Source organism: Myodes glareolus, chromosome 4 (assembly GCF_982192425.1).
Source record: "Myodes glareolus chromosome 4, mMyoGla1.1, whole genome shotgun sequence".
Classification (NCBI taxonomy): Eukaryota; Metazoa; Chordata; class Mammalia; order Rodentia; family Cricetidae; genus Myodes; species Myodes glareolus.
Genome location: NC_142029.1, coordinates 121,918 through 149,783, shown reverse-complemented (window position 1 = coordinate 149,783; position 27,866 = coordinate 121,918). Strand labels below are relative to the sequence as shown.

General features: G+C 38.8%; 1 protein-coding gene across 3 annotated transcripts in view; it reads right to left on the bottom strand.

Annotated features, from left to right (window-relative positions):
• Window positions 1-9,654: 9,654 nt before the first annotated feature.
• The window catches only part of LOC125393353 (signal-regulatory protein beta-1-like), a 28,759-nt gene continuing 10,547 nt past the window's right edge, over window positions 9,655-27,866 (bottom strand). Inside the window, exons 3-6 of one of the 3 annotated variants that reach the window (XM_048423788.3) lie at window positions 24,330-24,647; window positions 23,557-23,889; window positions 18,646-18,760; window positions 9,655-9,900 (exon numbers count right to left, since the gene is read on the bottom strand). In XM_048423788.3, the coding sequence (XP_048279745.3) occupies window positions 18,648-18,760; window positions 23,557-23,889; window positions 24,330-24,647 (764 nt within the window). In that variant the 3' untranslated portion in view covers window positions 9,655-9,900; window positions 18,646-18,647. The remainder of the gene's footprint in view (window positions 9,901-18,645; window positions 18,761-23,556; window positions 23,890-24,329; window positions 24,648-27,866) is intronic. The other 2 variants (XM_048423789.3, XM_048423790.3) reach the window with 2 other exon arrangements.

Sequence of the window (27,866 nt, the reverse complement as noted above, 5' to 3'; positions counted from 1 at the left end):
ACCAACTATACCATCGCTATTCGTAGGGTTTATTTTCTTATTTCATCTCCTGAATAAGAGGGAAGTCCAAGGCACAAGTGGACAGAATGGGTTTGAGGCAAACTTTATTTAGTAGGAGAGAAGTTTGCTTCCTATAAGAGATTGCAAATAATGAAGTAGTGAGATGATGCTGGATTATAAAGAAAAAAAGTGCTGTCCTATGTGAATGTTAGGTAGTTTAAAGCATTATTTATATAATAGAGAAAGACATTTTAAAACTTATCTCTGTGCATATACAAATATTCATACATAAACACACACAGATATGGGTATGTATAATCAAGATGAGCAGAAGTAGGTTCTGTCTTTGTAATAGAGAGAGTTATTTTAAGGATTCATTGCCATTTTAAAACAAACATCTCAGGAAACTACTGGGCAAAATGAGAGTATCAGATATACCATCGACAATGTCTGATTATCTTGGTTATCTATTAGATGGAGCTGAAAATCCACGTTGAAGATTAGTGAAGTCCAGATCTCTGAGGACTGTTCCAGAGATCATTGGCATGTTGGGTAGCAAATGTGAGGCAACATTCGACTTTCCTCATTGAAGAAGTTTTATTTTGGGGGGACGTGTTCTTCATAGATTGAGAAGCCTGAGGGAGTCTGACTTTCACTAAATTTTCTGCATCTTTTTGAGATTAATCTTCAGTTGTAAGTCTGATGATCACATGTGTTTTTTTAAAAAAAGATAAAAAAGAAAAGAAAAAGAAAAAGTTGGAGTTGCACTGGTGGTGTTAACTCAATGGTAAGTATAAATTTAGTATCTACAAGGTAGTGAATTCAATCCCAGCTCCAGAAAGGAGGTAAAATATAAAGGAAGGAGGGAAAAAGAGGAAGGAAAGAACAAACCTCAAGGTATCTGGTTTATATTTAAATCTTATCTTTTATACTAAGGTGAATGATAACAAGAAATTATTCTCTCTGCCTCAGTTTTTCCTTCTGGATCAGTTCAGTAAGAGCACCTACGATGCAGGGGGCAGTCGCTTGCTTGTCCTAGCTACCCAGAACCGAAATAACCACACAGAAACTGTATTAATTAAATCACTGCTTGGCTCATTAGCTTTAGCACCTTATTGACTAACTCTTATATCTTAGTTTAACCCACTTCTAGTAATCTGTGTATCACCACATGGCAGTGGTTTACCAGCAAAGATTCAGCATGTCTCTCTGACTCTGCCTTTCTCTCTCCCAGCATTCATTCAGTCCAATCCTTCCCACCTACCTAAGTTTTGTCCTATCAACAGGCCAAGACAGTTTCTTTATTCATTAACCAAGAAAAGCAACACATAGACAGAAGGACCTCCCACATCACATCTATCATATTACCTTGGAGAAAATTCATCAAGTTAAAAGTTGTAAGTGCTAAGAGCCTTTTGTGTGTGTGTGTGTTTGGTGGGGTGGGTGGATGGCTCATCTTGTATTGCTGGCACTGGGTGCTGTGTAAGTATGATTTGAATGCTAAAAGTGAGACCTTAACCCTCTAGGTGATATAACAGGCCTCATTGTTACAGAAATTTAAATACAATTCTCTGAAGAATGATTTTTTTAAAACTTGGTTTGTTATAAAATCATAAAAAATAGCACTGTTTGAAGCATCTACCAGCTGCTTCTGGTGCCTTTCTGCAGGTAAAGTTCCCACAGAGAACTCTGGCTCTCGGGTCTCAGACAAGACACTAATCTTCCTTCCTGTCTAAGCTCCTGTGTTTACCTGGAGCTCATGAATTCTGTGAGCAAGGTTGGCTAAAGACAGGGAGAGAGGATTCTATTCCCTGGACATGCACACCTGTGAGATTCAACAGGAAGGGCAGCAACAGGATACTGTGAGGAGTCTGGGTCCAGGAGGAAGGATCTGGCATTATGGTGATTGAGGACATCTTCTCTGTCAAGTGTTTATGCTGGTGAGTATTGCAGAATATTTGTATACTGTGAAGATGCATCTTTGCCAAAGCAACTTCTGATTGAATTAATAAAGAGCTGAAAGGCCAGTAACAAGGCAGGAAGACGTAGGGTGGGATTTCTAGGGGTGGGAGGGGCGAGAAGAGAAGGAGAAATCTAGGTGTGGGAATTTTGACAGTAAACTCAAAAGTTGAATTGCCACATGACAGAATGCAAGTTAATAGAAACTGGTTAATTGAAGTTACAAGAGCTACTTAGGTTTATACTCTAAGTTATAAGAACAAGTTGGGCCTAAGCTAAGGCAAAGCTTTCTTAATTAATAATAAGCCTCCGTATCATTATTTGCAGACTGGTGATCCCAATGAGAAAATACTGCTATAGGTTAGATTCTATAATCTGTTCTGTGGAGAGAAAAAATGATTCCCACTTCATAGAGTGGCTATGTTAGAGGAAAACCACACAGGATACATGGTTGTGCAACAAAAACTAGACAGTGAAGTCAACTGGAGGGAGGGACTCCGCATGGTGCATTTTTAGAGGAACTCAGATGAATGTGGCAAGAAAAGGTCTTTCTCTTTGGAGCCTACCGTAGTCCTAAAGGGTTACTCATTACATCTTGAGGTTTTAGTGACTCACTGTCTGGGACCTAAGTTTAGTAAGATGTGCTTTAAACCCTCAACTCTGAAATCCAAGATGAAGCTGATTTTTGACTTCTCCCATCTCTGTTAAATCCTCAACTGATTCCAGAGTAGTGCTCTGAGGTCAACCTAACCCTGGAGTGGAATAATCTCTGATCTTGAAATGAGTCTTACTGCCGCCTTCTACTGATATGGTAGTAAACAGTACAAATACTGTTTTATGGAACACTTAGTAGTAAATTTATCTGTTCCTAAGAAAAAATAATTTTCTGACTTCCCTAGGAGAGCAGTTCAGTGAACTTTAATAAATATCTGCTCAACTGTGGGGGTTGTATTTTGTTGGTTATACTGAAGGGGGAATAAGGTAGACAGTCTGTTGGGCATGAAAGACACCATCACATTGATGACCACCTCTGTTCAGCATGGAAAACATCTATTCATCTCCCTTGTGTGCAAAGGGAATGAGAGAGAGAGAGAGAGAGAGAGAGAGAGAGAGAGAGAGAGGAGATAAATGAATGTTCTGACCTACCAAGAGTGTGAGCTGAAGATTAGCACAAGGTCAGCCATCCCCCTCAAACTTTGTTTTTTTTTCTCTCCTATCCCTGCAGGGCTGCTTCTCTGAACCAGGTCTTTAGTTTGAGGTTGAAAACATGGACAGTCCTGTGTTGAGGAAGCCAGAGATAATTAATTTCCCAGTTGTTAACTAATCATAAGAGGCACAGGCACAGGCACAGGTGTCCTAAGCAGGCAGAAGTGCCTGAAGTTATGCAGATAGAGAGATTAGAGGAAGGAAGGCAAATGTCCATTGTGTATTGTAACATGAGGGGGTCCTGCTTGTTGAGGTTTCTGTCCTGCCTGGTACCCCCAGCAGTTTAGCCCCAAAGAAAATCACACAGAGGTCTCCATAAGTTATAAAGCTGATTGGCCCATTAGGTCAGGCTTTTTATTAGTTCTTATAGCTTATTTTAACCCATTAGTTTGATCTATGTTAGCCATGTGGCTCGGTACCTTTCTCAGAGGGGTAGCTCACATGTTGCTTCTTCAGTGATCTGGGCAGGTGTGGGAGGAATCAGTTTCCTCCTTCCCAGAATTCTCCTGTTCTCATTGCATCATTTCTACTTCCTGTCTGGTTTTCCCGTCTATACTTCCTGCCTGGCCAATCAGTGTTTATTTAAAACATGATTGACAGAATATAGACAATTCTCCTGTACCAGTGTGTAGTTCACCATTTGTCATGTGTGGTTGCTAATTATTACTGAGCACCTGTGTGACAGACACTGGGCAGCATAGATCACATATACTGTAATTTTAAATATATAACTTCCTCTTAAACATTCATCAAACCTTTGAGTATAGAATGAAGAATTGTCATTTGTAGCTATTTCCCACTGCCATAAGGATTGGTGAGTATTCTCATTTCAAAGATAAGAAAACTGAGGTTGAGAGAAACATGAATCCCTTCCTCCAACATTGTTTTCTAGAGTTCATTTTCTGAGTCCTTGAGCTTCCTTTCTCTTCAACATAGAGTCTCTCCATTTCTGAAGAACCACCTCTTATCACTCCCATACATTTAGTGAACCCGACTTTAAGAATTTTGCAGGAATAAAAACTCCTTGGAGCCCAGAAGACAGAAAGAGGTTCCTGTTTTTAGGGGTTTCGGGTTCTCTCCAGGAGCTGCAGAACTCCTCCTGCATGGACAGATGAGTGGATGGCAGAACTATTCTATGGCTGATCTCAGAGAAGACTCACCATAGTGCTGGGAAAGCAGCCTATAGGCCACTGAATATTGAGACAGGTCCCTTGGGAGTTGCAGAGAGACATTCTGTGACAGCCACAAAACCTTTTTAATTTGGGTAAAGCCCCACAATAGACTTTGACCAGTCTATTGTGTTTTCCATGCTTATTACTGGAGTATACACAGCATGAGGTGTCAGGAGAGGGTTGAGCTTGCCTACATTTTGACAAGAATGGTGTGAGGGACAGAGAGTAGGACTGTGAGTCCCACAGCTGGGGTTGAACTGCTCACAAATCAGCATCTCTTTGAGCACCAATGCCATTCACTGTAGAAGGCATCATGCAGTGGGTGCTGATGGTGTCAGTACTGGTTACCTTGATGCTGTGGTTACTGCCATTCATCTTTGGAACAACCTCAAACACTTAGTGGTTATACACTGTTTTCCTCTCTGTGTGCCTCAAATTTAACTTCAGGTATTCTGGACATAACTAAAGTTGGACAGTGGTGTGGTAAGTCCTTCTGTATATGGGTTGCTTTTATTGGTTAATGAATAAAGAAGCTGGCTTGCCCTATGATAGGGCAGAGTACAGCTAGGTGGGGAAAACTAAACTGAATTCTGGGAGAAAGAAGGCAGAGGTGCGAGATGCCACGTAGTCACCAAAGACAGACAAGTTGGAACCTTGCTGGTAAGCCATAGCCATGTGGCAATACACAGATAAATAGAAATGAATTAAATTAGGATGTAAGAGCTAGCCAATAAGAAGCTAGAACTGATAGGCAAAGCAGCAATTTAATACAGTTTCTGTGTGGTTATTTCTGGAGTCTGGGTGGCCAGGAAATGAGCAAACAGCCTCCTACTACAGGAAAGTATTAATACTTTTAGAATACCAGCACAGCAGATCCTCTCATGCAACCCAAATATTAGATAATGTTATCCAGCATCCAATTCTTGGTATTCTAATTGACAGATTACTATGATCAATTTAAAAAATACTTACATAGTTGTCCTTAATATTTTCTTTTATCATTCAAAATATTGCTACTAGAATTTACAATTATTACTGTTTGCTTTTACTGAGTAACTGCATAAATTATATATTGTCAGAATCGATCAAAATTTATTTCCTGCCTTATCTATCTTAAAGGATATCAAAAATACATTTAAAATGTTCAAAAGTGCTAGGTGGACATGAACTTTCACCTTTTTAAATAAATGTGTATTTGAAGCATAATCAGAACTTGAAGCCTGCCTCTAGGACAATACTTCCTCATTGTTTTTTTTTTAACTCACAATGATAGGAATTTATTTTAAATACTGTATTTCTGAGAGCCAAATACTAACAATAGGTAAATGTGACAAAGTGAAGCAAGCTGACTTTAAGAAAAGAAAATACTCTCAATAGAAAATTTCCCCCAAGAAGTTAGACCAGTCAACATCAAACACATAGAAAGACATCAGATGGCACTGATTAAATTAGTGTCTCCAGGATGCTGTCACAAAACACCTTAGATTATGGAAATGCTATGCAAAAGGCAATGGATGTATTAAGGATTTGATTATGAGCAAGGATGTGGAAAAATTAAAATCTTGTGCCTTGCTGGTGGGAGTGCAGATTGTCATCAAAAACAGTTCCTGTAAAAATTAAGACCAAAATTTGTCACACAATCTAGAATTTATTAATTCTAAATCAAGATTATAAAACTAAACCACCATCAGATAAATATGGGAAATATACAATGTAATACTGAATAGAGTACTATTTATTCATAAAGAAAAAACAGAATCTCGTTGCTTCAGTTGCATTTCTGTTGGTGTAAAAAACACAATAACCAGGACAACAAACAGATGAGAGAGTTCTTTGACTTTGATTTTCAGAGGTCTAGAGCCCATTATGGTAGGGACAGTGTGGCATCAGGTGGAAGGTGTAGCAGCAGTACTGAGAGCAAACCAGAAATGAAAATGAGGGATATCTTAAACTGTAGCTGCCCAGTTGTTTCTTTCAAGGTTTAGAGATGTATGAAGAGACATGGAAGGATCTACATTTTCTTCTCTCTTAAGAAATTCCTTAATTTGCATATTTATTACTGCATAATTAAGAATTTGCCAGGCTTTTTCTGGGAACAAGCAATGAGCAATCTCTCTTTCCACTTCCGCCCCTCCTCCCAATACCCTCCCATTCCCCCCACTCCCTCTCCTCCTCCCTCTCCAGTCCTAAGAGCAGTCAGGGTTACCTTCCCTGTGGGAAGTCCAAGTTCCTCCCCCTTCTCTCCAGGTCCAAGAAGGTGAGCATCCAAACAAATCAGGATCCCAAAAAGCCAGTACATCCAGAGGAAACAAGTCCCAGTGCCATTATCAATGGTTTCTCAGACAGTCCCCGTTTCAGCCACATTCAGAGAATCCGGTTTGATCACAAGCTCGTTCAGTCCCAGTCCAGCTGGTTTTGGTGAGCTCTCATTAGATCAGTCTCCTTGTATCAGTGGGTGAACACACCCCTCGCGGTCCTGACTTCCTTGTTCATGTTCTCCCTCCTTCTGCTCCTCATTTGGACCTTGGGGGCTCAGTCCAGTGCTCCAATGTGGGTCTCTGTCTCACTCTTCATCCATCATCGGATGAAGGTTCCCTCTGATCCTGACTTCCTTGCTCACGTTCTCACTCCTGCTTCTCATTTGGACCTAGGGAGTTAAGTCCAGTGTTCCAATGTGGGTCTCTGTCTCTATCTCCTTCCATCGCCAGATGAAGGTTCTATGGTGATATGCAAAATATTCATCAGAATGGTTATGGGCCAAGGCCAGTTCAGGCACCCTCTCCTCTGCTGTCCAGGGAACAATCTGCTGATCTCTCCTTGGACCTGGAAACCCCTCTAGAATCAAGTCTCTTGCAAACCCTAAAATGGCTCCCTTAGTTGAGATATATACTTCCCAGCTCCCATATCCATCCTTCCTCCCTCCCACCCATTCCCTTCCTCCAAGCTTTCCACAATCCTCCCCTACTCCCTTCTCTCTAACCATCTCCCCTTCCTTCCTCCCCCTCCCCCCAACCCCCATGCACCCAAGGTTGCCTGGCAATCTTGTCAACTTACAATATCCAGGAGGATAACTATATGATTTTCTTCAGGCTCACCTTCCTATTTAGCATCTCTGTGATCATGAATAATAGACTCAAAGACCTTTAATTATGGCTAGAATCCACTTATGAGTGAGTACATACCATATTCCTCTTTTTGGGACTGTGTTACCTCACTCAGTAAAGCGGTTTCTATTTCCACCCATTTGCATGCAAAATTCAAGATGTCATTGTTTTTTATCACTGAGTAAAACTCTAATGTGTATATGTTCCACACCTTCTTTAACCATTCTTCTATTGAGGGGCACCTAGGTTGTTTCCATGTTCTGGCTATTACAAATAGTGCAGCTATGAACATAGTTGGACAAATGCTTTTGTGGTATGATAGGGCATCTCTTGGGTATATTCCCAAGAGTGGAATTGCTGGGTCCTGAGGGAGGTTGACTCCCAGTTTCCTGAGAAACCGCCACACCGATTTCCACAGTGGCTGCACAAGTTTGCATTCCCACCAACAATGGATGAGTGTTCCCCTCATTCCACATCCTGTCCAGCATAGGCTATCATTGGCATTTTTGAGTTTAGCTATTCTGACAGGTGTAAAGTTCTTCTGTTGAGAATTCTCTGTTCAGATCAGTATCCCATTTTTAAAATAGGGTTAATTAGAGTTTTAGTGTCTAGTTTCTTGAGTTCTTTGTATATTTTGGAGATCAGACCTTTGTCTGATGTGGGGTTGGTGAAGATCTTTTCCAAGTCAGAAGGTAGCCTTTTTGTCTTACTGACAGTGTCCTTTGCTTTACAGAAGCTTCTCAGTTTCAGTAGGTCCCATTTATTCATTGATTCTCTTATTGTCTGTGCTACTGGGGTTCTACCTAGAAAGTGGTCTCCTGTGCCTATGTCTTGTAGACTACTTCCCACTTTCTCTTCTATCAGGTTCAAAGTGGTCAGATTAATGTTGAGGTCTTTAATCCATTTGGACTTGAGTTTTGTGCATGGTGATAGATATGGCTCTACTTTCATTATTCTACAGGTTGACATCCAGCTATGCCAGCACCATTTGTTTTTTTTTAAATATTTATTTATTTATTTATTATGTGTACAATATTCTGTCTGTGTATATATATGCCTGCAGGCCAGAAGAGGGCACCAGACCCTGTTACAGATGGTTGTGAGCCACCATGTGGTCACTGGGAATTGAACTCAGGACCTTTTGAAGAGCAGGCAATGCTCTTAACCTCTGAGCCATCTCTCCAGCCCCGCCAGCACCATTTGTTAAAGATGCTATCCTTCTTCCATTGTATACCTTTAGCTCCCTTGTCAAAAATCAGGTATTCATAAGCTTGTGGGTTAATATCTGGGTCTTCTATTCAATTTCATAGGTCAACTTCTCTGTTCTTATGCCAATACCAAGCTGTTTTCAATACTATAGCTCTGTAATAGAGTTTGAAGTTAGGGATGGTTATACCTCCAGAAGTTCCTTTATTATATAAGATTGTTTTGGCTATCCTGGGTTTTTTGTTTTGCCATATAAAGTTGATTATTGTTCTCTCAAGGTCTGTGAAGAATTTTGATGGTATTTTGATGGGGATTGCATTGAATCTAAAGATTGCTTTTGGTAGAATTGCCATTTTAACTATGTTGATCCTCCCAATCCAAGAGAATGGGAGATCTTTCCATTTTCTTGTATCCTCTTCAATTTCTTTCTTCAAAGACTTAAAGTTCTTGTCAAATAGGTCTTTCACTTCCTTGGTTAGAGTTATCCCAAGATATTTTTTGCTATTCGTGGCTATCATGAAAGGTGAAGTTTCTCTGATTTCCCTCACTGTTTCTATTACTAAGGCTATTTAGTAAGATTTTGTCAAAACTTTTTCTTATTAGTTTATATACTATCCATTTCATTCCTAGAATTCTCCCTACCCAGTGCAGTCCATACATGCTATGTTGAGGTCCAGTTGGGTCTGTCTATCTTAACAGTGTCCAGATCAGACAGGAACAACTTTTCCTTTTTTTTCCTGTCTCATTTGGATTTTGGATGCTCACTGAATCTAAGTATAACTTTTCTGATACTAGAAAAAGCAAAGGAGCTTTTTCTAGAAGTGCCCCCTTTACATCACGTGGCAGTTTGTTCATCAAATGTCTGACCTCCATGCCTTCTTAAACAGTTTATTTCTCCCTTTACTCCTCCACTGTCTTCCTTTGTGAGATTGTTGAGTTGTATACTTGCCTGAACTTGGAATATTCCCTCATAACTTAAACAGATTATCTTTGGAATTTCACTTGAGTACATTTTAAAATTCTTTTATTAATGAAATTAAGAACCTCCCAAATAGAATCCAATAACCAAAACATTACAGCTCTGAGCTATCAATGCTTATGCAGAGGGACAATAGAGACTTCTGAGTTGGAGGTGTCCTTGTAATGAAGACATTTGTGCAGATTTCCACAGTTTTTCACCACAGTCTCAGTCTCTCTAAGAAAGGTGATGTCAGATATTCAGGGTCCAATGTGGCAGAAGATGAAGAGAAGATCTGTGGAAAATGACATATTATTCATTACTCCTTTTACCACTTATGCATTGTATCTTAGTGCTGCAATGTCCCTGACACTGCTCTTCTCCTGTCATGAGTGGATGAGATGTTCATGTCACAAAAGTGTCATCTAAGCCCAGTCTCTGAGTCGTATGGTCTTTTTGAGCCTATTCCTTATGATCACAGAGAGACCAAAGCAGAAACAGCCCTTATTACAGGTCTCTGGAACTTCTAAAAATTACTCCATAATGTTTCCCATGGGCCTTTGCCTTCTGCTTTCTATGGTGACCTCCAACAGGAGCAGTGAGACCAATACCCCACATCCTATGTTAGGGCTCATGTCATACAAATGCTTTAAGCCTCTTTGAACACCTTTATTGACCCTGAGTAAATCCTTACTGTAGGAGCTTTGGATGTATCAGGTTCTAAGAGTTTCCTGAGAATCCTCAGCAACATGTCATCAGCACAGATCCTAAATTTGTTTGACAAATACCTTGGCCTTCCTACTGATCCTGCCTCTTCTATGTTAGTTCATAGACTGATATTACCCTGGTGCTTTGAATAAAAAATATTCTTGCAGATTGCTGGGAGGAGAAGGCGAACAGTAAGGAGGGTGGCCACGCCAGTCTGCTGAGAGGAAATGCTTAAGCAGCAATGTGATAGGCCAGACAAGGCCAGATCACAGGGAGAAGAAGTGTGAGCAGCAACTAGATAAGCCAGGCCAGGCTACTGGGAGGAGAAGTATAAGCAGCAGTGCAAAAGGCCAGTCCAGGCCAGACGTCTGGGAGGAGAAACGTGAGCAGTAGCACAGAGGGTCAGGCCAGACGTCTGGGAGGAGAAGCATAAGAAGCAGCATGAAGGGCCAGACTGGGTCAGGCTGCTGGGAGGAGAAGCAGGATCAGTGTGTTGAACTGGGACAAGCCACTGGGAAGAGAAGTGGGAGCAGCAATGCAGCAAGCCATGTTGGTAGCAGTGGCCTCCAGACATTATCTGACCACTGGAGCTTCAGCTTCAACCCTGCCAACACCAGGAGGTATGATCATCTGAGCCTCGGGCTCTTAGGCACCTGGAGGAGCAATGATCAAAGGCTCTCCTCTGCCTACACCTGAAAAAGAATCAATGGAGCCACAGCCCCCAAACTACACCAATTGGAGGAAAATGGACCCTCCAGAAACACAGGCTCTACCTATTCTGATTGGAGGAAGAGATGTGTAGGCAACAGGGTAAGAATACAGTCAACAACATAAAGAGCAAGACAACACCAGAAACTGGCGATTTTTACAACTGCAAGGCCTGAACATCCAGCGCAGATGAAGCAGAAGAAAACAACATTAAAAACAACTTTATGAAGATGATTGAGGTCCTTAAAAAGAAAATAAAATTGTTTTAAATAGAGGAAAAGACAAACAAAAAATTGGAAGAAATCAACAAATTCCTTAAAGAAAACCAAGAAAAAGCAGTCAAAGAAGTTAAAGAAACAGTTCAAGACTTGGAAACTGAAATAGAGAGAAAACTAAAATAAACACAAATCAAGGGAAATTGGGAGATGGAAAATCTACGTAAATGATCTGGAACCACAGATGCAAGCATAAACAACAGAATACAAGAGATGAAAGAGAGAATCTCAGACCTTGAAGATATGTTAGAGGAAATAGATTCATCAGTCAATGAAAATGCTAACACAAAATAGCCAAGAAATATGGGACACCATAAAAAGACTGAACCGAATAATAATAGGAATTAAAGAAGAAGAAGTCAGGCTCAAAGGCATAGAAAATATATTCAGCAAAATCACAGGAGAAAACTTTCCTAACCTAAGGAAGGTCATGCCTATGAAAATACAAGAAGCTTACAGAACACCAAATAGACTGGACCAAAAAAAGAAAGTCCCCTCATTACATAATAATCAAAACACTAATATAAAATAAAGAAAGAATATTAAGAGCTGCAAAGTAAAAGACCAAGTAACATATAAAGGCAGACCTAACTGCTCAATAGAATTACACCCAACTGCTCAATAGAAACAATAAAAGTCAGAAGGTCCTAGTCAGGCTTATGCAGATACTGAGAGACCATGGGTACTAGTCCAGACTACTATATCCAGCAAAGCTTTAATCAACATAGATGGAGAAAACAAGATATTCCATTTCAAAACCAGATTAAGCAATATCTATCCACAAATCCAGCCCTACAGAAAGTACTAAAAGGAAAACTCCAATCCAAGAAAGTTAGCTACACCCACAAAACACAGGCACTAGATAACCTCACACCAGCAAATCCCAAAGAAGAGAAACACACACTACCACCGCCAACAACAACAACAAAAACAAAAATAACAGAAACTAGCAATCCCTGGTCATTAATATCCCTTAATTTTAATGGACTCAGTTCTCTATAAAAGGATACATACTACCAGATTGGATACAAAAACAGAATTTATCCTTCTGTTGTGTATAAGAAACATACATCAGCTACAAAGGAAGACATTACCTCAGAGTAAAGGGTTGCAAAAAGATTTTCCAAACAAATGGACCTAATAAAGAAGCTATTGCAGCTATCCTAATATCTAACAAAATAGACTTCAAACTAAAGCTAGTCAAATGAGATGAAGGTCTTTTTTATATACAACACAGGAAAAATCCATCAAGATGATGTCTAAATTCTGAACAGCTTTGCCCCAAATACAAGGGCACCCTTATTTTTAAAAGGAACATTACTAATGCTTAAATCACACATCAAACTCCACACACTAATAGTAGGAGACTTCAATATACCACTCTTACCACTGGACAGGTCTACCAGACAGAAATTTGACAGAGAAATAAAGGATCTAACATATGTCATCACTCAAATGGGCTTAACAGACATCTATTGAACATTTCACCCAAACATAAAGGAATATACCTTCTTTTCAGCACCTCATGGAACTTTCTCTAAAATTGACTACATTCTCAGTAACAAAACAAATATCAACAGATATAAAAAAAAATGAAACAACCCACTGTGTCTTATTGGGCCATCATGGCTTAAAGTTGGAATTCAACAAAAATACTAATTGCAGAAAGCACACAAAGTCATGGAAACTTAACAATACTCAACTGAATCATCACTGGATCAAGAAAGAAATAAAGAAAGAAATGAAAGACTTTCTAAAATTCAATGAAAATAATGAAAATACAACATACCCAAACTTATGTGACACAGTGAAAGCAGTGCTAAGAGGAAAATTTATAGCAATAAATGTCTACATAAAGAAGCTGAAAAAAACCCCACACTAGTGAATTAACAGAACACCTTAAAGCCCTAGAACAAAAAGAAACAAACTCACCCAGAACTACTAGATGACATGAAATAAACAAACCGAGAGCTGGTCAACAAAATAGAAACAACAAAAACAATATAAAAAATCAATGAGACAAAGAGTTGGATCTTCAAGAAAATCAACATAACAGACAAAGTTTTATCCAAACTAATGAAAAGGCAGAGAGAGAATACCCAAATTAACAAAATCAGAAATTAAAAGGGGAACATAACAACAGACATGGAGGAAATCCAGAGAATCATCAGGTCATACTTCAAAAATCTGTACTCCACAAAAATTGGAAAAGTTAAAGGAAATGGAAACTTTTTGTATAAATATCACATACCAAAATTAAATCAAGACCAGTTAAGCAAACTAAATAGACCTATAACCGCTAAGGAAATATCAAAAGTCTCCCAAACAAAAAAGCTCAGGACCAGATGAGTTCAGAAAAAAATTCTACCGGTTTTTCAAAGAAGAACTGATACCAACACGTTATAGAATTTAGCTGGTAAAGTAAGCTATGAGTCTCATAACTCCCATAACTTTTAATGGCGCACTCTTGTTGTGCCTTGTCAATAGTCCATTTGCAAGACAATTTTTAAAGCTTAGGCTGGCAACAATTGTTCCTTTGGCTTCAGGACATTTCCATAAACACTATACAAGTTCATTTAATAAATGTTCTGAATATTTTGCTTAAAACAGGGAATGAAACCTCAATATTAGGAACAGCTTAACCTATTATATCAAGAGTTACTGCAGGAGTCTCCAATGGTTGTTGGGCATCACTTAAGTAGGGCTTTCAAGAAGACACCTTGGCAGCTTCACTCTTCTTCAAGGGTGAGCTTCATTAGAGCTCAGCACTCATCATTCCTTGCAGTTATTTCCTCTTTTAAGATGACTCAAAGCCCCATTTATTAGAACTTTAATGAGAGCAGTTCTCTGCTAGTACTACTCTTTGTTGTCATGACTCTGACAAACACTACCACTTTTGACTCTTCTTTTTTTAGTATATAGACTGATGTTATTTCAGATGACATGTTATCCTCAGCCTAGTAGGTAATATAGGGTGCATAGAAATCGAAGAAGCTAAACTGTACAAATAGATGAGCTTTTCCAGGATGCAATGTGTTCTGATGTTTGCTCACTCCTTCTCAGCATGAATATAGGTCTATCCCAAGAACTCAAAAGTTTATTCTCTAATCCAGTGGTTCTCAGTTTGTGGGTTACATATGTGACCTTTTGGGGGTCACATATCAATTATCCTGCACATCAGATATTTGAATTACAATTCATAACAGTAGAAAAATGACAATTTATGAAGTAGCTACAAAAATTGTTTTATGATTGGGGTCACCACAACATGAGGAAATGTATTAAAGGGTCACAGTGTTAGGAAGGTTGAGAGCCCCTGCTCTTACATGTTTACCATCTAAGTCTCCACATTCTAAGAACATATTAAAACCAAAGCCACTTATATTATACCTGCAAACTGCTAAAAGCTGCAAGCATTCTTTTCAACTAAGAAAACTTCTGAGATGCAAAGATAAACCTCATTTACAAAATTACTAGAAACCATAGCTTATTTTATTTTTCACAGTTGATAAAAATACATGCTATTTTAAAGTGAACATTTTCACTAGAATAACCGTGGGGCTATAGTTTCCTTCGTTTATTGATTCACAAAAGAAATAATTGCTGAAAAGCTATTGTGTGGTCACTAGGAAGAGCATAGTCTTGGCTCCCAAGGATCTTTCAATGAATAATCAAGTACAAAATTACAAATCTAAACAAGTAGTATGAATAAGAATAAGAGGTTCCTCTGGAAATTCAAAACATAGATCTCCTATAAGAAGAGAGTAGAGCTAAGGATAGGGTAGAGAGGGTTTGGGGAAGGGAAGCAGGGCAAAGACTGACTGAGGGATATACTGGCATAGTTTGATGGGAGATGAAAGTCCTGTAGAATGTGAACAGTTAGTGTCATCCATTGTATATTTCTAGGTAACTGGAGGGGAGCATATTGAATGCTCTTACTACAAATAATTTATAAATATTTAGTGATGGGTGTACTAATTGTTCTGATTTGATCATTTCAAAGTGTATATGCATAACACCATGCTATGCTACATAAATATATTTATATTTGTATGGAATGCAAATAGAAATAAAAAGTGTCCATAAAAAAGAACTGACACCAATACTCAAATTTTCCAAACAATAGTAACAGAAGGAACATTGCAAAAACTCTTTTTACAAGGTGATACCCAAACCACACAAAGACAAAACTAAGAAAAAAAATTACAGACCAATCTCCCTCATGAACATTGTTGCAAAAATACTCAATAAAATACTGGCAAATCGAATATGAGAACACATCAGAAAAATTATCCACCATGACCAAGTAGGCTTCAACCCAGAGATGCAGGGATGGTTCAACAAATGAAAATCCCTCAATATAACCCACCATATAAACAAATTGAGAGACAGGCAGATCTCTGTGAATTTAAGGCCAGCCTGGTCTACAGAATGAGGGCTAGGAAAAGCTCCAAAGCTACAGAGAAACCCTGCCTCAAAGAAAAAAAAATAAACAAATAAACAAGCAAAATGAAAAAAAAACATATGATCATCTCATTTGATGTTGAAAAAGCCTTGGACAAAATTCAACACTCCTTTATAACAAAGGTCTTGGAAAGAGCTGGAATATAAGGAACATACCTGAACATAATAAAGGCAACATACAAAAAATTAACAGCTAACTTCAAACTGATGGAGATACTCAAAGTGATCCTACTGAAACCAGGAGCAAGACAAGGCCATCTACTCTCTCCATATCTATTCAATATAGTGCTTGAAGTTCTAGCCAGAACAATAAGGCAAAAATGGAGATAAAGGGAACTCAGATTGGAAACAAAGTCAAACTTTCACTCTTTGCTGATGATATGATAGTACACATAAGTGACCCAAAAAATACTACCAGGGAACTCCTACAATTGATAAACACCTTTAGTAGTATATCAGGATATAAGATTAACTCAAAAAAATCAACAGCCCTCCTAAACACAGATGATAAGTTGTCTGAGAAAGAAATCAGAAAAACATCACCTTTTACAATAGCCACAGATGACATAAAGTATCTTGAGGTCACTGTAGCAAAACAAGTGAAAGACCTGTATGAAAAGAACTTTAAATCTTTGCTGTAGAAGACATCAGAAAATGGGAAAATCTCCCATGCTCTTGGATAGGTAGAATTAACATAGCAAAAATGGCAATCTTACCAAAAGCAATCTACAGATTCAATGCAATGCCGATCAAAATCTCATAAAATTCTACAAGACCTCAAAAACAATACTCTACTTCATATGGAAAAACAAAACACGCAGAATAGCCAAAACAATCTGGTATAATAAAGGAACTTCTGGAGGCATCAACTGTCCGTGACTTCAAACTTTAGTATAGAGCTACAGTAATGAAAACAGCTTGGTATTGGCATAAAAACAGACAGGAGGACCAAATGGAATCAAATTGAAGGCCCAGATATCAATCTACACACCTATAAACACCTGATTTTTTGACTAAGAAGCTAAAATTATAAAACGAAAAATAAGAAAGCATCTCAACAAATGATGCTGGCATGACTGTATATCAACATGTAGAAGAATGAAAGTAGACCCATATTTATCTCCATGCACAAAACTCAAGTCCAAATGGGTCAAAGAACTCAATGTTAAACCAACCACACTGAACCTCACAGAAGAGAAAGTGGGGAGTAACCTGGAACACATAGACACAGGAGACCACTTCCTAAATATAACTTCAGTAGCACAGACACTGGGAGAAACAATTAATGGGACCTCTTGAAACTGAGAAGTTTCTATACTGCGAAGGACATGGTCAATAAGAAAATATGACAGCCTACGGAATGGGAAAGGATCTTTTCCAACCTCACATCTGATGGAGGACTGATCTCCAAAATATATAAAGAACTCAAGAAACTAGATATTAAAAGAACAAAAAATCCAATTAAAAATAGGGTACATACCTTAATAGAGAACTCTTAACAGAAGAATCTCAAAAAGCCAAAAGACACTTAAGGAAATGCTCAATATCCTTAGCCATCAGAGAAATGCAAATCAAAACAACTCTGATATACCATCTTACACCTGTCAGAATGGCCAAGATCAAAATGACTGATAACAACTTGTGCTGGAGAGGATGTGGAGTAAGGACAACACTCTTCCATTGCTGGTGGGAGTGCAAACTTGTACAATTGCTTTGGAAATTAGTATAGCAACCTCTCAGAAAATTAGGAATTATTCTATTTCAAGACCCAGAAATACCACTCTTAGGCATATACCCAAAGGATGCTCAATCATACCATAAGGACATTGGCTTAACCATGTTCATCGCATGATTTGTAATATTATTTGTAATAGCCAGACCTGGAAACAATCTTGATGCGTCTCAACTAAAGAATGGATAAAGCAAATGTGGTACATTTACTCAATGGAGTACTACTCAATGGTTAAAAAAATGACAACTTGAAATTTGCAGACAAATGGTTAGAATTAGAAAAAAACCATACTGAGTGAGATAATCCAGACCCAGAAAGACAAATATAATATGTACTCACTCATAGTGGCTTTTAGACATAAAGCAAAGAATAACCAGCCTACAGTCTACAACTTCAGTGAACCTAGACAAGAAAGAAAACTCTAAGAGAAAAATACATGAATCTGCCTAGAAAGGAGAAAAAGACAAGATTTCCTAAGTCAACTGGGAGCATTGGGTAGGGGCAGAGAGTGAGAGTGAAAGGGGAGAAAGGAGGAAGGAAGGGTAGTGGGGAATATATATAGATATATCAATTAAAAGCAATAAAATATAAAAATATTTCAAGGTCAAGTGCATATGAGCCTGAGATAGATAGTGAAGGAACACATAACTCCAAGGTTACTATGTAGGGAAAATGGTAGAATGATACAAATTAAGAGTTCAAGTAGAAAAATCTATTGGAATATGATCTAGCACACAGGGGAGCTTAAAATGCTCTGTTAGTAAGTATGTTATTAAAATTTTCTTTCCCTCAAAAAAAGAAATATTCTCTATATTCTAGGATATTTAAACACTTGTTTTCCAGTCAGTATTACTTTTTGGTGAGGTTTAGGTAGCACAGCCCTTTCAGAGAATGTATGTCAAGGAGGTGGGCTTTGATATTAAAAAGACTTGTCACATTTCCAGTTTATTTTCTATATTTCATGCTCTCCACCGAGGATGTCAGTTCTTAGTTCCCTGATCTGCTTTCTATGCTTCTTAGACTTGATGGGTTCATATGCTGCTGGAACAGTAAGATCATATTACCCCCCTTTTTTCTATAAATTATTTTCATTGTGCTATGTTGTCACATCAACAGATAGTAATTAATACCCACTCCATCCCTCCTAACTTACACTTAGGCCTTCTGCTTCTTGTGCATGTAGATGACAGAGGCACCAATTACCAGTAGCAGCTTGGGTCCAAGGAGCACAGCTACAAGTATTTCAGCAGTATTTGATGTGTCCAGTTCTGGAAATCAAGTGGTAGGAGGAACAGAGAGGGCACAAGGAGTTTATCATCAGAGACCTTTACCTGAGCCATTTATGCACTCCCAAGCCCATCAAAATTCTGAGGAGTTTGAATCTCTTCCCTATCCCAGCTTCAATACTTCAAAGAAGATGCAGTAAAGAGATTTCTAGTTCCCCAATGGTCCTACCACAGGTTACCAAGTTGCCCTTCTAGAGGGAATGGGTAAGAATTTGTACTCAATGCCACATAGCATTTATTTTTATGAACAAAAGTTTCCATAAAGAAGCTGAACCTTCAAACTGTACCTTTTGTAATTATTATTAACTGTTTGGAATTTAATGAATTGGAGAGTTTGGCATGTTGCAAGTCCAGAACCAAATTATCTGGGGCCATATTCAACCCTCTTAATAGCCATATATTGCTTTCCTCTGTACTTGACACAACAGCTTTGTGAGAATTCAAATAATTTGAATGCACAAGCAGAGTATTAGTTTTCCTTTAGACTGTGTTAACTTAGCAACTTCCACCAAGCAAGATACCAAGGGTGTCATCAGATGACATCTGAAACCTCTAACAGGGTTCTCTGCTGTGTTGTAACCCACCTCTTCCATATTTCTACCAATGCAACGCAAAAGTGTCTTAACTTACAGCTTCTCCTGCAAAAAATTGCTTAAAGTTCTTCTACAGTGGCCTTTAAGGTGACCTAAATCTGTGTTCCTGGGCCTTGATCACCCATATTTTGATCTATTTGAACTATTATGGTTTAAGTATTACTATTTACTCTTCATTGTGGAAGCTGATCTGTAAGTAGGCTCACAAGGTTAGTGGGATTCAGAGAAGCTTCTCACTGCTGGTATTTAGGATGATCCCTGGGACACTGTCCTTAGACAAGACAGGCTCAGTCTCTCAGTTGCCCAGTAATAGCTGTGGCAGGACATGCACACAAAGATGGTCCTTTGGAAGAAAGATAGTTGACACAGTACCTTGTTGATATAAAAGAATCCTGAAAAAAATCCAAATTCGTGGCATAATGGAGCCTGGTAAATTGGCAAACAGCCTGATCAAAGCACTTGCTGAAAACATGCAGATGAAGAATCAAGACTCTATAGATGTGTCTCTGAGAATAGATGTTATGGTCTGGTGCCTCAGCCATTATAGAGCCCATGTCCACCCCAGTGTAAATGTCTTCTAAAATTTTTTGGTTTTTCAGGAAGTGGTGTTTTTAATTTAGAAATTAATCAAAGGTTAAAATTTTGTTTTAGGAATAGAAATAGGCTGATTAGGTTGTACATTGATTGTAGTGATTGCCTAAAATGTAAGGTTAGTTGGGTTCCTAGGTTCAATCCCTAGCACAACAGCAACTACAACAACAGCAGTAACAATAACAACAACAGCAACAATAAGTAAACACTTTAGTAACCATTACCTATAATACTAATACTAGCAAGATGTAAATAAAAGAATCATATGTGTGAGTCTTACTAGCTCAGGTTTCCTGTGGCATTCTCTATAATAGGTAGTTGTAAATGACCACTGACCTCAAGCTAGACTTTCTTAGGTAGAACATTTCTGCTAAGAAATTGTATAGATATGGTTGACCTGTTAGTGTATCTGTGGCAGATTATCTTGTTAGTTGAGATGGTAAAGACCACTATGAGTGTGAGTGGCACCATTTCATTAGACATAGGGTTCCACACTGTGTAAGAAGAGTGAAGGAAGTTAGGTGAGCATCACACAGCAAACAGATAATTATGTTTACATTTGTTTTTCTCTGCTTTTAACTGTGGGTGTGATGTTTGAGTTCTTGAATGGACTTTCCTTGTGTATCCTGAAATTTCATACTAAACAACACATTTCTTTACCTGAGTTTAAAATAAAACTATAACATTTCCTGATAACACAAACAAACAAACAAACAATAACAAAGACAAAACAAACAAGAATGAAAATGGTCTTGATGGGGCCTTAGGAAGAAGCAGATACCCAACTTGATTTACCCAACAGATACCCAGCAGAATTGAGTTATGAATTCTATTGCCTCTTCCCTCCTCTTCATCCTGAAAGAATTTTCAGTGGCCATCCCATGACTCAGCTCTCTGAGGAGTTGCTGTGTCTTTTGTTGTCCCTGCACTATGATCCCATGGATCTCTCAATTACACAGCCTATTTCATACCTGGTTTAATATCCACAGTGTTCTGCCTTCCTACATTCACCATAGAATATTTCCTTGGAATTCTTATATGGAAGAGTAGTCTGGATAATACACTTAAATAAAAGAATTTGGAATTTGATTACTAAACTGTCTGGCACTGAAGATCCCAACTCTAATGGCCATTGTTCCCAGGGCTTGTGGTAGAGGTATAATTATTTAAATTAAATTGGCAGAAAATAGTTATTCATAGAAAGATAATTCTTTGTTCCAAGCAGTGCAGTGAATTGCCTTGCACCTCAATGAAACCAAAAAGACCAAGTTAAATCAGAAACAAGCAGAATGAAGCAAATACTACCCTTAGAATAGCAAGAAAAGACAAGTAAATGTCACATCAAGAAAATAGAATCTCAGCTGGGTGGTGGTGGTGCAAGCCTTTAATCCCAGCACTTGGGAGGCAGAGGCAGTTGGATCTCTGTGAGTTCAAGGCCTGACGGTATACAAGAGCCAGTTCCAGAACAGATTTCAAAACTACATAGAAACCCTATCTCAAAAAACCAAAAAAAGAATAGAATGTCAACTTGGGCTCTAGGAAGGCAAGTTAAATAAAAGTATTCCTTTTTACAATACAGTTTTTCCTAGCTGAGCAGCAATGTAGTTCACCTTTCTGAGGCTTGACTAAGAAGGAACCACCTTTTCTTTTCCTGTTTTCATCTTTCTTTCAGGGCCTGCCAGAACCCAAACTTGCTTTATCTGATACTATTGACTGCACTATTATTTTTCTATAGCTCCCTCCCCATTTGTTGTTCACCCTGTGATTAAATTTTGTGCTGGCTAGAATAGCATGGGATTTTTTGTTTGATTGTTTAATTGTTTCTAGTTTTGTTTTCCCATTCTTTTCTACACTACCAAACTCTGAGAATCTGATGAGATTTAGAGTTTGCCTGCACAAGAGATGTGTTTTTATTTTTAAACTCCAATTAAATTATCATTGGACTTCCTGTCCTTTGAGTCCATTCTTAAATGAATGGTTCTAAGAATCCCATGACAGGATACCAATTTCCTTCGATCATTTGTTGACCCATAAGGCATTTTCCAAAATTTTTGTAGCAATTTTGAAGAAAGAGCAGTAGAAAATCAATGAAATATAAACTGAAAAAGTAGATATGATTACTGAAAGAATTCTGTTTTGTGAAAGGTAAATATTGGAAATCTTCCAGAAAGACTGATGAAATAAAAGGGATGTGACAAATTTTCTACATCAGTACTGAGAAAGGAGCATTATCATAGTTACACATACACTTAGACTTTAAAAGGACAATATGATCATCTAATAAACTTTATAGCAAAAGTTTGAAAACTCACACAAAATAGACAAAAAGTTCTAAACTTATTTGTTATTGGGCAAACTGTGGAAAGTCATACTTTTTGAATAACCTAATTTTGTTGCACACAAAAAAGTCTATAAAGTAATTTTGAAGACAGTTCATTTGAAATATTGTTGGGATTTATAGTTAATTTCATTGAATATGATGATGGTATTGGATTTGAATGAAAATATTCTTATTTACCTGAGCACCCATTGTGAACTACACTTGCAAGTGTATGAACATACATGACAGAGTCCATCAGAAGGTATAATTATGTAGCATCTATATATTTCCTACTCTAAGGGAGCTCGTAATTTCTAATCTTTACTGTTCTAATGGTGATATAATGGTTATTTGGTTGACCTATCATTTATCCATCAGATAAAGCTCACAACAAAGGTTGTATGACAAGGAACTTGAGGTTTTAAAAAGTCATAGGAGTTGATGGTCATGCCTGGTACTCAATGATTTGGAAATAAGACATACTTATATAAAGTGTTCTCTAACTCTAAGTCCTAGGATAGTAACAAGTCAATGAGAGATACTTAACTAGAAAAATTTGCCTTATGAACTCTTGATGACCATGCTTCCAGGGGCCTTAGATTTCCCCTCATTACATTAGACCAGATCACACGGTCTCAGGGTAAGAACTCAACATCTCTATTGCTTCTCCACCCATAGATTTACTGTCTACAAAACTGATGACTCATTAGGTAATTAATGAAGGGCAAGAGATGACAGCAAAATTGAAAGCTTCATGTAGTATGTGTGGATTCATGGCCTGTATACATAGATATTTGTCCATTATAACAAAACAGGAGGAAATGAGACCCCTGGTATGATCACTAACAGTCAAGTGAGTTGCCGATCTACAGTAAAACTGCAGGTCCTCAGTAGGTCTGTTGGAATTACATTCAAGAGGTAGCATAGGACACTGAGTGAAGACCCAGATATTCATAGAAAAGTGTAAAATGGAATGGAGACAGGGAAGGCATTGAAAAGGAAGAAGAAGAAGATGAACATGATATAACAAATGTTAGGGTAAAAAGGCAACAGGTAGGATTCTAGAGTAGGATGATGCCTTCCTGTCTCACTTATTTAATATCTGTGAATGTTAACACAAGAGACCCATGAGAAGTTGGCAATGATAACTCACATTAATTTCTACTTAGTTTGTAGATATTGGGATTATCATACAATAATCAAAATGCTACCTTTGACATTCAAAAAAGAGGAAAAATTTACAAACAGCCAAGAAGTTTGTGTAGAGACCTTACCAGACATGGTGCTAATACCTTGTTCCCTCTGACGTGCACTGACCATCACAGTATGAGTTTTTATTTCTGGTGGCTGTTGATCATGCTCAACTTGGCAGGTGAGTATTATGTCCTCCTCATGGGCAGATACATCCACTAGGTGCCAGCTGGTCCAGCTGTAGGTTCCATCCTTGTTTACTGTGAATGTAGAAGGGTCTTCTATATGGGATATATTTCCATTCTCTAACCAAGTCAACCGAAGCCTTGAAGGGTAGAACTTATTCACCTGGCAGGTGACACCTATCAGATTCCATACCACTGATGGCTGCTCACTGATCTCCAGGGTGGGTGAAACTGAAACAATACAATCAGAAGCTGAAACTTTAAAGCCTACATAGAGAAAGACCCCAGAAGGGAAGTTGAAGTATGGAGGAACCATTCTCATTGCAAGTTCATCATGGGGACAGATGGATTATGTGTGCCAGAGGAGAGCCCCCAAACATAGCTCCTATCACACAGGTGCACAGGGTGTCACAATAAGTGAAGTAAATAAGCACAACTCCCAGGTGCACTGAGAAGGCAAAAACAATAGTAAAATGGATGAAAATGCCAGGAATTAGTGTGTGGCTCTTAATCAGTACAACTGAAATTACTTCTGTTAAAATAAATACAGTTTCTGTTATGTGATGGTCGCATTCTATGATTCTCCTGTGTGGTATGCATGAATGCTTGCTGGGAACTATGGGCCAAACTATTCTGAAATAAGAGCTTGATCTTGTTTCAGAGTCATTTACCTCGAACGATGTCAGATAATTTGGCAGTTCCACGAAGCTGGCCTCCTTGCAAGGTGTCATGGGCCACTTCACAGGTGATCTGAGAGTGGACATCCCCAGCACTCAGCACTACATGGGCTGTGCTGGAGATATTGTAGGAGAAGCTTTGTTCTTTGGGATCCACAGTAGTTTGGAAGTGAGAGAGCTCATTTCTGTCTTTGAACCACTTCAATGTGATGTTCTGAGGGGAGAAGCCATGGGACTTGCATGTGTAGTTCACTGTATGCCCAGGAGCAACTCTGGCTGCAGGGCCCGAGACCACAGGAGGAGATGGTTTAGCTGCAAAGGAGCATATAGACGAGGGTGTGATTGTGATGGCCACCACTGTTGATATAACATTGTGAGGAACCTTCATATACATTATCCCCATTATCATTGTTTGTTGTGGTGCTTGGGGTCAATACCAGAGCTTCAGCCATACTAAGAACCTGCTCTACTCCATGGTGATAGCTGTGCTCCAGACACAGACATTAACTATTTATCCTCTTTGCTTTGTTTTTTTTTTTTGTTTGTTTTTTTGAACAGGATTTGTCCTTCTGTTGTATCCTTTGTTCTTTGGTCTCTGTAGTTTAGCAAAGATCCCCACCAGTAAATGAGGAAGGGCAAAGCCTGGTGGAATTCTCAGTCTGGACAAAGGAAGGCAATTATCAATGTATTTTATATTTTCTACCGTCTGTTCTGCTGGCTTCCTCTGGAAATCTAGGGAAAATATTTTTAGATTTACATTTATAGTAACTCAGGAAATAACATGACAAAAGGGCCACAAAGCTGGAACCCTTCCTACTTCTCCCAGTCATTTGTTTTTTCTTCTTTTACCTACACACTAATAGATCTCATCTGTGCCAAGCCTGAATTTACCATAAGATTTCACTAGTCTGTATCTCTAAATGGGCTTCAGTCAGACTTAGTTTGAGGTTGAAAACAGTTATTACCATCTGTAGAAAAAGCTAAAAGGTGGTTCATGTCCTCAGTGTTAATGACAGAAGTTTGTTGAACAGACAGTAACACTCCCTGGTTGAAAACATACATTTGAGTGGACTAGTGGGAGGAAGGCAGTGTGCTGTGCAGATGTCCTGTGCTGAGAGTAGTATTGTGACAGGCTGCATTTGGAAATATCATACACATTTGTATTTCTACATATGTGGCTCCTCAGATGTGCATCAAACCAGGAGTGTAATCAAGTGTTGTTTGAAGTCAGTCTATCTAAACATGAGCATGCCTGATGTCCCTCCAGGTTTGAGGGGCCAGTCACTATTTATGAGGAATTTCTGGTCATCTTGGCATTGTTCAGTTTCCAGTGACCAAACCATTGGTGGGATTAATACCAAATTGCATGTGGGTGGACAATTTACATAGGCCAAATGACAAAATTCATCTCACCCCAACAGGTGAATCTCAATCTTTATATAATGAGAATCAACGTCCCCTTCCATAAAAACTGAACAAAATATCACCATAAAACTGAAAATGAAGGTAGAATCCTTTGTGTAAGTATGTGCTTGCAAATCCTATGTGTCAAGGCAGCTGTTACTAGATGTGAGATCATATATTTATTCTTTGCCACTGAAAGCTGCAGCAAAATCCATAAAGGCATAAAATGGCATACCTCTAGATTGTTCCTGCCCCTACTCTGTAAAACCTATGTGAGAAGCAGAGCCTCTATACTAGTAGTTCTCAACCTTTCTAATGCTGCAACTTTTAACACAGTTTCTCATGTGGTGGTGACCATCAACCATAAAATTTTTGTTACTGCTTCATAACTGTAATTTTACTACTTTTATAAATCATAATGCAAATATCTGATATGAGACTGCTGTAAAAGTTTTTTTCAATCAGCAGATGGGTCGTGAACCATAGGCTGAGAAACACTGTTCTGTACTCTGACATCCTCCTCTTTCTTAGGGATCTTCTTACTAAATTGACCAGTGGCTTTTACAGCACAATCAGGACTGCAAGTACTTCCTCCAGAAGGATTAATTACATAGAGAAGACGGCCATGAGAAGGTTGAAGGACAGAGCTCAGCAACATACTGTGTCATTAAGGCAGCGTTCTCAGTGAAAGAGAGAAATGTCAGACCTCATAAATTGTTCTTCTGTAGTTCTGTGCAAAATATGAGAGTTGTGCCCTGAGATTAGAGTTGAACAGCATTCTTCCCTGGTTGGATCTCCTCCCTGAGAAATATCCCAGACACGCTATGTGGGCTTTAGGGTATTATGAGCAGTTCGGTGGGCACTGCTATTCTGAAGTATAAGGGATGGTTCTGCCTCAGCTTGGTGATGTAACAGGTCCATCAAGGGACTAATCAAAAATATCTCCTGTTGTTTCATAAAATGTATCTGAGGAAATTTTAAACCCAAGCTTCATGTTAGAACATTCTGGAGACATTTAATGTTTCCAATGGTTCCATATCGGACCAAATAAAGGGAAATGTGGATCTTAGATTTATCTTTGTTTCCCACATCACTCCAAAGAGAAAATATGGTGCACCACATCAGTCTGCACTCTATGTGCCACCATACCCTTCCCGAGTCAGGCAAGGGGCTGGAGATTGAAACACACAAAGACAGACAGAGAGATGAGAGACAGAGACATGGGTCATCCTTGAGGCCAGAATGCCCCAAGAATGCCCCCTTTATTGTGTTCGGGGCAGTTTATATAAAGATAACCATGCCCCAGGTAAACTCACCAGAAACCACTTTCCTACCATCAGGAACTCCTGAGGGGTCTGGTGCTCAGAGCAGCTGTAGGCACTCAGATCAGGGGAAAATGTAACATGAGCGGGCCTACTTGTTTGTGTTTCTGTCCTGCCCGGGCCCCCAGCTGTTTAGTCCCAGAGAAAAATCACACTGAGATCTCTATAAGTTATAAAACTGATTGACCCATTAAGTCAGGCTACTTATTAGCTAACTCTTACATCTTGATTAACCTATTTTACTGATCTATGTTAGTCATGTGGCTCAGTACCTTTTCCAGTGGGGCAGCTAACAGCCTGCTGCTTCGGTGATCTGGGCAGGAGTGGGAGGAATCATCTTCTTCCTCCCCAGAATTCTCCTGCTCTCCTTGCATCATTTCCACTTCCTGTCTGGTTTTCCCGCCTATACCTCCTGCCTGGCCAATCAGTGTTTATTTAAAACATGATTGACAGAATACAGACAATTCTTCCGCAGGAAAACAAGTTGTTTCAGCATCTGGGGATTCACAGCTCCCAACAAGAAAAGAGAAGCCAAGCTGAGAATCACTAACCCCCTACCCCCAAATTAACTGATAACTAAGGCTTGGAGAGGTAAAGTAAGAATTCAAGATCACGTGACTTCTGAGTAACAAAGCTCACATTGATGAAACTTTTCCTACAAGTCAGGAGTTTCTCTAAGTGTGTTATATTACTTCACTCCTTCAATATAGCAGGCCTATATACTGTGCTAGTTGGGAGAGTCTGCCAAGTGAGTCCCCGCTGTGGAGGGTTGCTCTGGGCCCCAATTAGAGAGGGGAGTGCTGGG